Source organism: Sitophilus oryzae, unplaced genomic scaffold, assembly GCF_002938485.1.
Source record: "Sitophilus oryzae breed Bouriz unplaced genomic scaffold, Soryzae_2.0 scaffold_1576_pilon_pilon, whole genome shotgun sequence".
In the NCBI taxonomy this organism is placed as follows: domain Eukaryota; kingdom Metazoa; phylum Arthropoda; class Insecta; order Coleoptera; family Curculionidae; genus Sitophilus; species Sitophilus oryzae.
The window spans coordinates 14,170,800-14,186,366 of record NW_022146254.1 but is presented as its reverse complement, the minus strand read 5'-3'; the positions used below and the strand labels follow the sequence as shown (position 1 = coordinate 14,186,366).

Here is a 15,567-nt window from a genome sequence, read left to right as displayed (position 1 = left end):
TTTCAAAACTTTGGTGTCCCATTTAAAATAAAGGAGTTGCCTTCCCAAAGAGACCAATGTTCAATATTATTTTCGTCACACCCTGTAACACATTTCGAATCAAGTTTTGGTTTGGTTTAAGATACAACGATTATTTTAATTGTATATTAGAATATACAGGATAAATTACAATTTAGGTGGCTTTTATTGAAATTTAAAATTTAGTTATGGCGAAAAAACTAGTTATACAACTGAATTCTATGTGAATAATTTTACGGGACACAAATTTCACCTGTATGATAAGTTGTAAGATAATCAAGATATAAAGGGACGTAAGCACTAAAAAGGCAAGGACAAATGTGAGTGTAGCATGTTTAGCTCCATAAAAAAGTAACACAGTAATGTGAAAACCGCATCTTTGTATATTACTACTACTCATAAACGAGAAACCCTGTATAACACTCAAAAAATGGGACGCCCTGTACACTGGAAAAAAGTCTAGAATTTTACTGAAAGATATTTTGAAATATAATTTGATAAAAATAATTTCTTTATGCAACTGTTTTGTGATATTTTATTTGATACCTACTACATTTAGTAGATACAAATTTTATAATACTTATAAACGTAATTATACGAGATAGAAGAAATGGCCTCTTTCACTTCTGTATGGTTAAAATCTGTCCAACGGGAGGCATAGATAAATTTTCCTTTAATTTTATAAATAAAATAGAGTGTGTTGCATACAAGAAACTTTATTTTATATAAGGATATGTACGTGAAATACCTATGAAACATTGGAAACCGACGGACGGGACGTTATGCCACTATCCACGATGGTTTTTACAGTTCATAGTTCACAACACAGTATTTTAATTTTTTTCGTCATACTATATTGTTATATTATTATAACATAAGCAAAATCAGAATGGAAAAGATGCATATAACGTCCGCCGGACGTTATCATAACGGCCGGCGGCCGTTAAGTTTCTAAGGTAATCGTAACGTCTGTCACCTGCAACAATGACTATTTATTGTCAGTTGGACTTTTCAAAAATTGGGAAAATAGACCATAGCGAGATGTCGCGAGAAATTCCGTTGGAAATACAGGAGGAAGCGGCTGCGGCTACTCAAAATTTACTTCCGACTATAACCAGAGAGAGATATCAGCAGGAATATGACAATTTTTTGAAGTGGCGGCAGGATAGAAGTATAAACAGCGTAAATGAAGCGGTATTGCTGGCTTATGCTAAAAGAATGTCTGAAATGTATTCTCCTACATCACTGTGGACAAAGATATCCATGCTGAAGCTTGCGTTGAGAGTATATGAAAACATCGACATATCAAGGTAAAAAGCCATTATATTCTTCGATATTTAATCATACTCATCTAAATTATATTTGTTCATAGATTTGGTAAACTGTTCATGTTTCTGAGGCGCAAAAACGAAGGTTATTCACCAAAAAAGCCAAAGTTCTGTCGGAGAATGACATAAATAATTTTCTACTGGATGCCGATGATTACACCTGGTTACTCGAAAAATTGTATTGGTGCTTGGTATTCTTGGAGCTTGTAGGCGCAGCGAGCTTTGGTCACTCACAGTTGATGATTTCGAAGATTCGGAGAAAAATATTCTTGTCTCATTAAGAAATACTAAAAATAAGAAAGATAGGAAATTTCTTATTCCAAAAACGGGCCTTCCGTTTGATGCCTATGGTTTATACAAAAATACATCAACCTGCGTCCTCGTAACTTTGACAATCCAAAATTTTTCATTGGTTACAAGAAAGGCAAGTGTGTTAAGCAAATCGTCGGTATACATACCATCGGGAGCGTACCGCAGAAAATTGCAAAATTTTTGAACTTGGAGAATCAGAACGTTATACAGGGCATTCATTTCGTAGATCATCAGCAACCATGCTCGCCGAAAATGGTGGTGATTTACTATCGCTAAAGGAGCTAGGAGGATGGGAGTCTTCAACAGTGGCAGAAACTTACATAGAAAAATCAGTTTCCAAAAGAATGAAAATAACAAATCAACTTTTCATGATAGCTCCAAAAATAATGTGTCTTTAGTGGATACAAATATTTGCCATTCTTCAGTAGCATCATCTTCTTCTATAAAATCTGTAAATCCCTGGGAAGGATTACAGATTTCTAAGAACAACAAGTGCACTTTTAATTTCCATGTTCATTATCATGAAAAATGAATTTTAGTATAAGACATTATGTATTTTTATCCTTACTTGTGTTATTGTTCAATAAAATTTGTTATTAAATAGTAGTGTTTATTGCTCTAAAAAATCTGCAGTATGACGAAAAATCTAGAACGCAACACGGCCGATAACAAATAACGGCCTTGGCTGCTTATGATCCTCGGCTATCGCCTCGGATCACAAACTTCAGCCCGGCCGTTATTTGTTGTTTATCGGCCTTATTACGTTAATAACTATAATGCCACTTTTTCACAATTATCACGGGTTTGAGTAAGTAAAATTTAAATTAAACTCATAAGACAGCAATAATTACTTTGAGAATGGACGCTTTCAACACTTTTCGGTATTTTTTCAATGAGATCGGTTTAACTTTTGAAAGATTTTATGACTTTTGAAGATTCTAACTTTGACAAGAGAAAATTATTTGTTATTGTTTGGCGGTTGAACTTAGCAACCGCTATAGCAGCGCCAGATCGCGTACAACGGTCGCGACCCAAAGCAATTATATATTTTGACGAGCTTTCCAATCTAAATTTATTTCCTTTATCTATGACGGGGGGATCCCTAACAATGACAGATATTGTCTATCAAAATCTTCTCTGACTCATTGGATATACTTTAGGTATTCTGTGTCATAACCAGAACAGTAGTAGTTCATTTGTACCAAAACATTTTAGATATAAAAAGAAAATCCGCACCACAGACATTTAAGTACAAAAGTGCCCTATTATAACAGTTATCAGTGAGTATTGGGGAGTCTTGTAATTGATTGTTCAGCTGCTTGACGCCACGAAGGAAATTAAAAAGACCATTGCCAATTTTCGCAAAGGAAAAGATCATTTGTACGTCTCATAAATAAAAATAAAGGACGGAATAACGAAATAGTTTCTTTTATTTATTTTATTTGTTCGTTAAATTTTAAAACCTAATAATCTAATAATTTATACAGGTTGCACCGAAATTGCTATCAAACGAATTAAAATTATTAAGTAGTAATGTTTTAGTTTGTATTAGAACGTGATAAACATATAAAACTTAAATAAAACATCAGTGCGCTTAAAATTAGTTAAATATTTTTATTTTCGCGTTTTGTACTAATAGGAAAAAATTAGCGATGGCCTGACGGGGGACACACACGTTGTCTTAAATTAAACTACTATCAGTCAGTAGGGTGTACCAGGTGTTTTTTAAAAGAGGCTCACTATAACTATTTTAATTTTTAAGATAAAAAAAAACGAGATTTGGTATGTTAGTATGCTGGGTGGACCGAAGTGTATTCCGGAAACTTCAGCAGCATATTCTGCAGATAAAAATTAATAAAAAAGTTCGTATAAATGTATGTCCTAAAATGCTTAATTTCGGAGATACAGGGTGTAGAAGTTTTATTTTTATTTCGATTTTTCCAAATAATTTCTAAAGTAACATCAATATTTTGATGAAAATTGGTGTCTGGTAGTTTTTTGACATGTGAAATTTGATTTTGTTGTCAATACAACTCCTATTTATAGGGGACGCCACCTACACGTGTTTTAACTGTTTTGAAGAGTAATAACTTTTCTTCCGTACCTGTATAAAACTACTGAGTGAAAAATTATATATTTCCGCGACTTTTTACGTAAAAAATGTCTCTTGGTAAAAATCGCTACGAGCAACCGTTCTCAAGATATTTAGAATAGAAATAGTTAAAACATCATTTTTGACAAAAAAAAATAAACACGTTGAGTAGATAGTTATTTGAGTTATTGATTTATTTTAAAGCGATTTTTACCAAGAGATCTATTTTACGTAAAAAACGTCGTAAATGTCTATTTTTTTACTCAGTAGTTTTATACAGGTATGGACAAAAAGTTATTACTATTTAAACCAGTTAAAAAATATGTAGGTGGCGCCCTCTACAAGAAGGAGTCATATTGACATCAAAATCAAATTTCTAATGTCAAAAAACTCCCAGACACCACTTTTCATCCATATATTGAGTTAATCCTGATTTATGTCATAAACTAAAATACCAAATCTGTTTTTTGTCTGAAAAAATAAAAAAGTTATAGCAGTGAGCCACTTTCGAAAAACACCCGGTATATTAAATGCGTCGTTACCAAAATAGATAAAATGGCAGGAGACAATGAGTGTCGTGGATTTATTCTTACACTTATCATAGAAGAGATCAACAATATTGATTACTTGCAGATTCTGGACACTCTGTATTATATCGGGGGGAGCCATTTTATCTTGTAGACGATTTTTCTTAAAACGGATCGAAGTTAAATTGCTCCAATTGCTAAATAACGCTAGAAGGTAGTTTGTCGAATTGCGGTAACGTTTGACTGCCTCTTCTTCGAGGAATTGTACCACTTATTGCAACTGTTGCCATCTGAAACAAACCAAAAAATGATACAGAAGCCTATATGTATAACCATTTACTGTATACAGGGTGAGTTTCCTACGATGTTCTTTATGGGTATCTCGGTAACTACTGGAGATAGAGAGTCGCTTAAATGGGGAAAGAATTGCAGTTTTGTGGGATCATAAATATGCGCCTTTGAGATTTTTGAAAAAGTTCATGGCTTACTAGATATTTCGAAAAAAACAAATTTCGGCTAATTTAAAAACTGTCCCTAATTCCATTATAAGCTATTTTAGACAAAAGTTGTAGATAATCACATCCTTCAAGAGATCGTGTCCTCCGCTTTTTTCTAAAGCCTGTCATTTTTGACATATGACACAAACTTATCGTCCCATTGCTGCCAAAAGTCACTAACTTACTTTTTATTACTTCCGAGAAAAATGCGTCTAAAAATGTTGCATAAAGATGTTATAGTTAGTAACTATGAAATGAACAGTTAGTTGAATTTAATTTAATTAATGAATTGTTAGTAACTATTCGGTATTAAAATAAAACATAAATAGCCACAAATCGTAGTTAATGGCTTTTGCAATCGATTCTCCGCTTCAAAACATAGTTAGTGATTGAATTTGGTTGTTCGGAAAAATGTGTTAGTGACTTTTGGCAGCAATAGGACATGTTTTTTTTAAAATGGAAACCATAGTTGGCCATGACTTCATAAAAAGCGCCATTTTTTAAGCTTTTTAGTGATATAAGCTATAACATCTTTTCTTCGAAAAATTACTGAGTTATAGCCAATTTTTATAATTTTTAAACAATTTCACTTAGTTAGCGATGGAAACAAGTTCAATCGCCGTTGCTCTCAGAAATGTGAAGCTGTCACATCCAAATTTTGTAAATTAAAATAAACAAAAATTGTAAATATGAATTTTTCAAATGAACGCGCACCAATAGAGTGGTTCCAACATGACTTTCATTATGACACACAACCCCCCACCCCCCATAATGAAAGGAATTTTCATCAAAAATTAAAAATTATTTATATCATAATTATGCAAACGCAGGGATAGGAAGAGGTGGAGTAATTGCATGGGCCTCCTCGATCAACTGACCTATCCATTTTAGAATTTTTTATGCGGTATGGTTAACAATAAGGTTTACAAAAGAACTTATGAGTTAAGAGAGGCACTCGAAGTGGCGGTACGAGAAAAGTTTAATTAAGTTGACCGGTCCCTCTGTGAAAATAGGTAGTAATTCAGTTTTAAAAAGATGCAACTCAAATCATTGGCGGATTTTTTGAACACTTTCTAAAATAACTTAAAGTGTATGTAGTGATATTATTTTTCTAAGCTTTAGTTTGTGTAATGTAAATTGTAAAGAACCGTTTAGTAATATATTCTGACTTTTTAGAAGTTATCAATCATAACAGAATAAAAATACCATGCAATCTAAGTGAAATTAGTCAAAAAAGATAAGAATTGGCTTTAACTAAATTTAACTTTCCTAACATGTCTTGAAAACCGTTCTCTAAAAAACGTAACATTCACCGGTCAACGCATCCTCGAAAATGTATGGTCAAGAAAAGTTGAACCAATAATCATACACTCTTTTCTTCATTTGAAAAATTCATATTTACAATTTTTGTTTATTTTAATTTACAAAGTTTGGATGTGACAGCTTCACATTTATGAGAGCAAAGACGATTAAACTTGTTTCCATGGCTAACTAAGTGAAATTGTTTAAAAATGATAAGAATTGGCTATAACTCAGTAATTTTTCGAAGAAAACATATTATAGCTTATATCGCTAAAAAGCTTAAAAAATGGCGCTTTTTATGAAGTCACGGCCAACTATGGTTTCCATTTAAAAAAAAAAACATATGTTTGTGTTATATATCAAAAATGACAGGCTTTAGAAAAAAAAAGGGAGACACAATCTCATTAAGGATGTGATTATCTACAACTTTTATCCGAAAACTTTTTGTCTAAAATAGTTTATAATGGAGTTAGGGACGATTTTTAAAATAGCCGAAATTTGTTTTTTACGAAATATCTAGTAAGCCATGAACTTTTTCAAAAATCTGAAAAGCGCATGACCCCACAAAACTGCAATTCTTTCCCCATTTAACCGACTCTCTATCTCCAGTAGTTTCCGAGATACCCATAGAGAACATCGTAGGAAACTCACCCTGTATAAAAAAAACATAATACATATTAACGATCTAACATTGAACAAAAACACAAAGGAAAGAGTCATAGATTTAGGTTTGGTTTTTGGAAAGAGTATAACACTATTTTTGTGTAAAGAGTGAAGTGTAGTGTTCATGCATGAGAGACCGAAGAGATACTACACAAGACAAATTATACAGGGTTGTTCACCACATACGACACGGAGTATTGTAGCTAAACGATTAGATTTTTACAAATTGTAAGTTTTGGGTTCGTTGAAGGACTATTAGAGCTACAATTTAAAAATAATTTTACAAGATACAGAGTGTCCCAAATAAGTAAAAAATATTATAGTTGTATTTTTTTAAATATAACACCCTGTATATTATTCTATTTTTGATTCTACGATTGAAATAAAGGTAAATTTGATTAAGGTTTATTACACTTAAATCTTACCGTTTTTGAAATATTTTCAATTTTATGAAATTGCAGTAAAAAATTTAAGGCTTTATTTCTCCCAAGGGTATCAAAGTTTTTAATACTAAATATTTACTGAAGGTTATTTATTGATCAGATATTGTGTTGCAATAAAACATTTTTACTACACAGTATACAGAGTGTCCAAAAATTTATATTAAATAATTACTAGCTTTAAACGGCAATAACTTGTTTAATTTAAATGGAACACCCTATATATTTTACGTGAATCAGATGCACAATGTAATTGTCTATCAAATTGTATTGTTTCATTTTTTACCCATCTCTTCAAGTTTTCATAGAAAATGCATTTTCTTATAATTTAGACCTCATTTATCACTATACCCATGGAATATTGACATTTTAGCGTATTTTTAAAGATGTAATAATTTTTCAAAGGGTACAGATACTAATATTTAATTAAAAAATAAAAAAAACAACTGTTTAAATATTTTTTGTTAAAGAGGACCAATTAATATGATCCCAGTATTCAAACTACATTAATTGACTGTTTACGTTGTAGTAATAATTGCTCCAAATACTAAAAAACTGAATTTTGTGTGTGTATTAGACAGTGTGGTAAAAAGTAACATCTTATAAATTTTATTTCATTTATTGACGAATGCTTATTTATAAAAACAGAGACATTCATTTTCATAACTTATTATTATATTGATTTCTGAGCCAAATCCACATAGGAAATAATGGTGGTATACTTAATTGGTATACTCTTTTACAAAGATTTAAATAGTTTTTTTGTATGCCAATAGGCTTGCAATATTTACCACCTGTACGTTTTGTACATATTATGGTGCTATAAAAAATCGGAAATGTTAATATTTCATGGGTATAGTGATAAATGAGGTCTAAATTGTAAGAAAATGCATTTTCTACGAAAACTTGAAGAGATGCGTAAAAGATGGTAAAATACAATTTGATAGACAATTACATTGTGCATCTGATTCACGTAAAATATATAGGGCGTTTCATTTAAATTAAACAAGTTATTGCGGTTTAAAGCTAGAAATTATTTAATATAAATTTTTGGACACTCTGTATAAGGTAGTAACATTTTTATTATTGGAACACAATATCTGATCAATAAATAACCTTCAGTAAATATTTAGTATTAAAAACTTTGATACCCTTGGAGAAATAAAGCCTTAAATTTTTTACTGCAATTTCATAAAATTGAAAATATTTCAAAAACGGTAAGGTTTAAGTGTGATAAACCTTAATCAAATTTACCTTTATTTCAATCGTAGAATCCAAAAATAGAATAATATACAGGGTGTTCCATTTAAAAAAATACAACTATAATATTTTTTACTTATTTGGGACACTCTGTATATTGTAAAAATATATTTAAATTGTAGCTCTTCAAAAAACCCAAAACTTACAATTTGTAAAAATCTAATCGTTTAGCTACAATACTCCGTGTCGTATGTGGTGAACAACCCTGTATATTTAGTAATAATCGAGAACAAGAAGAATACAAACAAACAATATTATTGTATTAGTAGTAAACACACAGAAAATTACCTTACCTCTGGACATCCATAGCTAATCAGCAATTCCACCAAATTCTTGCTAGCCATCGCCGACCCGTCCAGACTAGCGCTCTTCGCCGCCGAGCACTTCGCCATGGCTATACTCGCCGCGGCTTTAGCGTAGGCCAGACACGTCCTGCCATCCTGGTCCACAGCCTTTACGTCCGCGTTATGCCAGATGAGCAACTGCGCCACTGCCAGGTTGCCCATGGCGCAGGCCAGGTGCAACGGCGTGCGCAGGTCTCGGGGTCCCACCGTCGTGTTGACTTGTTGGGCGTTGACCAGGGCTAGGACGTGGATGATGGACTTTATGTTGGAGGCGCAGACGGCGTCTATGAGCTGCTGGCCTAGGGGCATGGTGGTGTTGGGTGGGGGGAGGAATTCTTTCTGTTCGTATTTCGATCGTATCCATCTTTCCTGGAAATAAAGATATGTTTGGAACGACTCTTTTTTATTATAAGACAAGAATATTCAATGCATTTATAAAATAGAACTCTCTCTTATTTGCTCAGATTCAAATGCTTTATACTAAGGGCTGGCAAAGATTAGTCTTGAGTCGAGATTTCCGTATGTAAGAAGAGTACAACGCATTTATAATGTATTGAACAAAGAAAAAACAGAAGAAACACGTTGCCAAACGTATGAAATAAACCGAGAAACTATACACATTGCTAAGAGACGTGGAAGGGGATATAGCAGATTTGTCGCAGTTGGCCGGTCGGTCGACCCAATCAGTACCTCTGTCAGTACTTAAAGTTGTAGGGAAAGGTGTATACATCATGGGTTCAGCTTCACGATTTAATTACGTCTCGTGATATTTTATTTGTTTATTTATAAACGAGTCGTTGTAATTTTCCCTATAGCTTAAAAATGTTTAAGTGCAAGCTAGAAACACTTGCATTAAAAATAAGTTGAATTGAGTTAGTTTTCGACAGTGATTGCGCTATTAGAACTCTAAATTCAAAAATCAATATCTCGAAATCTATTAGAAATAATTGATTATAGTTTTTTTTAAAACTTTCTTAATATTTCTGCTATATTTTCTTCGCAGGCAATATGTGAAAATATTTATAAATGAAAAAGTTATACGATTGCTGTAAATTGCTATGCACTAAAAGTAAATGGATGGGTTATTTAAAATTTTTGAATGGAAAAGAGCAACCTTGTCGAATTTTTCTTAAACATATTGTAAAAGATCCGATCTTCAAAATAAAAAAAAATCTAAAGTGGTTCTTAAGTTATGGCATTACTAACGTTTTCTCGTTATTAAAAAATGGATACCTTAACAATGTCCTTATAATTCCATTTCAGATGCTGAGAAACATACCTAATAATTTTATCTAGTTTTCTTTTCGAAAAAAAAGTATTTTAAAAATAAGCGGTTGGTGATCGTGATTTTACTTTAGCTGATATGGAAAGGCATACCAGCAACGCCGCAACAGCACACCGTCGCATTTCTCTCACTCCGACTTAGTAATAAGATCCCTATGCGATTTACTTCCACACATGTAAATACCGACTCAAAAGTAACAGTTGCCAGCACGGTATAAACTGATTGTTAGGAATTCCACCTTAGGGAAAAAACAGAAGAACAAGAGTTTTTTAGAGTTAAATTTAAAGATTAAGTATCCTCTAAAAATTATGACATATTATTATAATTTTTTAACTGCGTTGCGCTTCTATCATCAATAATTTCATCTGTGGAAATAACTTTATAAAACAGATTATAGTAGCGATGTTCCTAAATTTACCTTTTCTTCACGACTAGATGTTGGTGTAGGTTTGGTACGATTGTGCGTTTGGCATTCCCAAACCGAGTTTGCCAGAGTATTGCCGATTGCGAGCATCACACTTTGATTCCCGGGACTAAAAAAAAGCAAACATATTAAACATAAAACCATAACCATTCTAGATTACAACTATTAAAAATGTGCTTATACATAACAAAACTATTAAATTTACATTAAATACATTAGGAAAGTCTAATTATAAGCTTTAAAAACACTAATACTTACGGCCATTCATCCAGATCCAGTGATCTTACTCTAGAGATGTGTGAACCGAGATTCCTGTGGATTCCAGAACACTCTATACACATCAGTACGCCTAAATTTAAACTAGCCCAGTCCGGATCTGAAAGTGTAAAAGAATACGTAAATTACCTATAATTTTTAATATTGTGGGAATGTGGCTTCTGAAAAAAGCAGTAAAATATCAGTGGTTGCTCGTACTAAAGGCCACAAGAGCACTTGCCCACCCAACACCCAAGATGAAAGGAAAAAAATAAGTATACAATTGAATGTATGATCATATATTTACGTTACAGTTTACACGATCAAATAACGATATCATTTCTAGCATGAAAGGCAAAAATTAGAAGGACAAACTTTATGTACTAAAAATATAAGATATGTTTTTTTGTTGAGGCACCGTCCTTCAGAACTCACAAGTCGCGTATTGAAAAATATTGAATTATAATGGACTTACTTGGTGCATCACAGTCTACACAAAAACCATTGCCGGGTACCCTGTTTTTAATTGACTGAATTGAAGCGGCCTCGTTTGGATTTTTGGCTTTCGATGATTCGTTCAGTTGGAGGGAGTTGAGGATTTGCTGCTCGATAGCGGCAACCCATTCGTCCCTTTCCTCCACACTGGAAGCGTCGAAATGCCATTGTTTACCCTCGAGGGAGACGATGTAGAATTCGTAACCGTCCGCATCTAGAACATGAGTAAAAATTAGTCAGTAAATGAGTTGGTTAAATCTTAACAGTACTAGAGGGCAATAATGAGCGCTTAAAAACTAAATTTGAAGTCTATTTCAAGAGATGCGAAAAAAAAAATAGCTAAACGAATCAGAATCTAGACAGATAGTCCCTTTCAATTCTACAGACGTTCCAAATACCGTATGATCGAATAAAAACGGTGTCAGCGATGGCTATGAAATGAAGATCGCTGTCATTTTAAATGTAAAATTATATGGAAAATGTCATCGATCGTCATTTCCAAGCCGTCTGCATGGGAAAGAGATTAAATAGTAGGACTAAAATGGGAAAGATTAAAATTAATTACTCATTAGAACCATGGTTGGTAAACTTAAATGGAAATGACAGTTCATTAAAAATAGTTGGTACTCCAGCCCCCAGAGTATACAAAATTCCAAAACTGTCAATATCAATAAGGAAAATGTTAGAGACTTGATTTACAACTGACACGGGGCGCTTTAGCTGTGATTTTACGCTTTGGATTCGTTTTGCTTCTATGAATTACGCCGTTTTTCAGATCATATTATATTATCCGACCAGCTAGCCCTCTCCAGCTTGTTGCATATCAGATAAATGATAGATACAATCTAAGATATCGCTCTATAATTAGGGATGCCAAAGTCTGGAGACATCTACAAGCTGTAACAGGAATTTAACAAGGCATCCAGCTTTATGGACACTACAAAATTAGAATGACAGTTCATTTCAAATGACCCACAGCTCCGCAGGAAATGTAAATAGGAAGAGGAAACTGTAGCTAAGCAACTGCTAGATCTGTTATAACATATGAGTGACATCTAGACTACTGTAGAGCGACTTCCCAGGAGACTTCTGGGAGTTATATTCCCACTACCCTCTTTTTTAAATTAGTTTGATCGATTGTCTATGTGATTTGATCATATATATGGCATATCCTAGATCTTATCACACTACGTGAGCTACTCGCCAGCTCATACTTTTCTTTTTTGTAATTTTTTGAACTAGATATACAGGGTGGTCCGAACTGTATTCCGGAAACTTCAGCAGCATATTCTGCAAATAAAAATAAGTAAAAAAGTTCGTATAAATGTATGTCCTAAAATGCTCAGTTTCGGAGATACAGGGTGTACAAGTTTAATTTTTATTTCGATTTTTTCTAAATAATTTCTGAAGTAACGTCGAATTATTCGAATATTTCGATGAAAATTAGTGTCTGGGAGTTTTTTGACATGAGAAATTTGATTTTGCTGTCACCAATTTTCATCCAAATATTGACGTTACTTCAGAAATTATTTGGAAAAACTCTAAATAAAAATGAAACTTCTAAACCCTGTATCTTCGAAACTAAGCATTTTAGGACATACGTTTATACGAACTTTTTTAATTATTTTTGCCTGCAGAATACTGCGGACCACCTGCGGACCACCCTGTATATTAAAAATTATCTAGTAGCGACACTTACCATCGTATTCCGAGTTTTTCACTCCGCTACTCTTCACCCTTCTATGCCTCTTCTTCACGTTGGGCGTTTCCGTCTTGTTGATTTCCCCATTCAGGAAGGAATTACTGCTGGAAAGGGTCATCCCTTCGTCCCCGCTCGCTTGGGAATACTTAAAACTGGGATCCTTGACCGTTTCGAAAGCGCTCAGGAGGACTTTCTCCGTCGGTCGCTTATCCTTACCTAAAATAGTTAATTAATAATTGTAGAGTTTGGAAGAAATGAAAACAGTGTTGAGGTAAACTTTACCTATAATTGACAATCCTCCAAGGTTTTCATGCAGAGCGCTGTTGGTTCCACCGTAGCCTTGAGATGAAACGGTTACAATAGATTTAGATCCTGAAAAAAAAAACACAACATACAATTAGAAGATTGCCGCGAATTAAAATATAGAGGGCGCGCACCTCATTCGTCTCAGAAATATGTAGAAACAAAATATTTTATGGGTGTATGTGGGAAGGCAATGTGCACAATTTAAAATTATTTTGAAATATACACGATGTTTCAGAATTAAGATCCATACCAAAGTTATATTTTTTCTTATGGAAAACCGGTATTTTATTTCATTTTTGGATTCTTGGGTCAAAAAAAGGCATTTATTATAATGGTTAAATACGTTTAAAATATTTGGTTTTTGAGATATTTAAAGATATTTAAATATGCATGCTACAATAGAATAGATTATTAACACCCTGTACACATTACTTTTCAGAATTAATTCTTGTGCTGAGTTTACAGGGGTACCAAAAATTAGTGATGGGAATAATCGAATTATTTTCACCATCGAATAATTAGTAATAATTCATATTTCACAATCGAATTAATAATTCGAATTATTTAGTAGAATCTTTGAATAAGAAGACTAAGGAAGGAGCATATCAAAAATCTTAGGTACACCGCGATGGGCCTCAAATATGGCCGACTTAAATTCCGGTTTATCAGTGTCGTTCTAATTTTATTTAAAAAATGTAAAACTATGATGTAGGGTAGACGTGGGGTAGACTCAATAATTTGTTGTTTTATTTTACGTTGTGAATAAATGTTGGTAGTTATTAAAATTGTATAAAAATATATAATTCTAATAAAAATAGATAAGTTATAATAAGTATTTATTAACACAAACATCCGATACGCTACTGAAGCAGGTAAGTCAAATTAGCGTATCTAAATTCTTTGACATCTAATCTTTGACAGTAATAAATAAAAGCTAAAATGCAAGAAAAATATATAATTTAGTTAATTTAAGTGAATTTCATAAATGATCGGTTTACTACACGTAAGTATATTATATAGTCACTTACTAGCGAAAAGTTGTTCCATTATTTCACTCAGTTTTTGCCGAGATTTTACCGCACGCTACACAACCAACTATTTTAGAGTCTTTTTCGATAAATCGCGATAGTGTCACTGTTAATTTAAGTTCTGCCACAATTTCCATCTAGATTTACTACCTTTATACAACTATCAGTAGTAGAATACATAATAAATAACATAAAATAAGCTCCGTAAAGACTGACAAATCCACAAAATTTCAAATCAAATTCAAATGTGTCAAATGAATCGTCAAACAGAACTGTCAAGGATCCCCACCCTAGAGAGCTTTTATGGTGCCTTTTCCGCCCACCATGCATGAATACATGGATAGCATTATGCTCCTTCCTTAGTCTTTTTATTCAAAGAGTAGAATTATAAATTTAACCTAAAAATAAATTCGTCCCAGCTAGTGCTCGTCTAGGGGCTATTTTAAACAAATTCTGAACCATTGCCATACCTATATTCTATCACTGAATAAAGAATAAAAAAAGATATTCTTTATTCAATGTATTCTATTAACTGTACCGAAGCCGTTTAATAAATTAAACCATAATTTAAAGTTTCAAATTTAAAAGTGCCGAGTTTATGATTGTTATTGTTATGGCCTTTTATAAACATTTCAATTCCTATTGAAAACCTCATATCTAAAATAAAAGCTTCTTCTAAAACGATATAAGTAAGTCCTTGTTTACGTGCGGTTCGTATTTCTTTTTATTTTATCAGTTGCAATCAATAATTATTTAAATAAAAGAAGAAAATTAATGTTAGTGTTCGGCAGGTGTTCGGTGAAATTTGGGTGAGATGGAAATGAACCAAATAATAGTAGTATTCTTTCGTTCTGAACGAAATGAAAATTTTCACTTAAACTGATTTATTCCTACGTGGTATAGGAAATAACAATGATTTCTGGATTTTTCTATATCGGATCGTTCCTTTCTTTGTCGATTCCCTTTATAAATCAGTTTATGTTAAAATTTTCAGTTCGTTCAGAACGAAAGAATACTACTAATAGCTGCTAATAGTACTAATTACTAATATTCGTCCATACCGTCCATAAGAGGTTATGTTTTATGTTCATTTGTAATTCGGTTACCACAGATATAATATAAAATACTACTAATTTTTATCTCGATTATATCGAAAAAGATAATCGAATTAGTTAGTTTTAATTTACTATCGAATTAGTCGTATTATTTAATTCGAATTCTCTCAACACTACCAAAAATTGCTTATCAATTTTAAGGATCTATTTTATATAAAAACTTCGTTATTTCAA

The 15,567-nt window shown here is 32.7% G+C and overlaps 1 protein-coding gene across 1 annotated transcript in view; it reads right to left on the bottom strand.

Moving 5' to 3' along the window:
- Positions 1–4,177: 4,177 nt before the first annotated feature.
- The window catches only part of LOC115879205 (centaurin-gamma-1A), a 74,210-nt gene continuing 62,820 nt past the window's right edge, over positions 4,178–15,567 (bottom strand). Inside the window, exons 8-14 of the mRNA XM_030895898.1 lie at positions 13,227–13,316; positions 12,942–13,160; positions 11,223–11,456; positions 10,751–10,868; positions 10,487–10,601; positions 8,733–9,152; positions 4,178–4,567 (exon numbers count right to left, since the gene is read on the bottom strand). Coding sequence (XP_030751758.1) covers positions 4,475–4,567; positions 8,733–9,152; positions 10,487–10,601; positions 10,751–10,868; positions 11,223–11,456; positions 12,942–13,160; positions 13,227–13,316 — 1,289 coding nt within the window. The 3' untranslated portion in view covers positions 4,178–4,474. The remainder of the gene's footprint in view (positions 4,568–8,732; positions 9,153–10,486; positions 10,602–10,750; positions 10,869–11,222; positions 11,457–12,941; positions 13,161–13,226; positions 13,317–15,567) is intronic.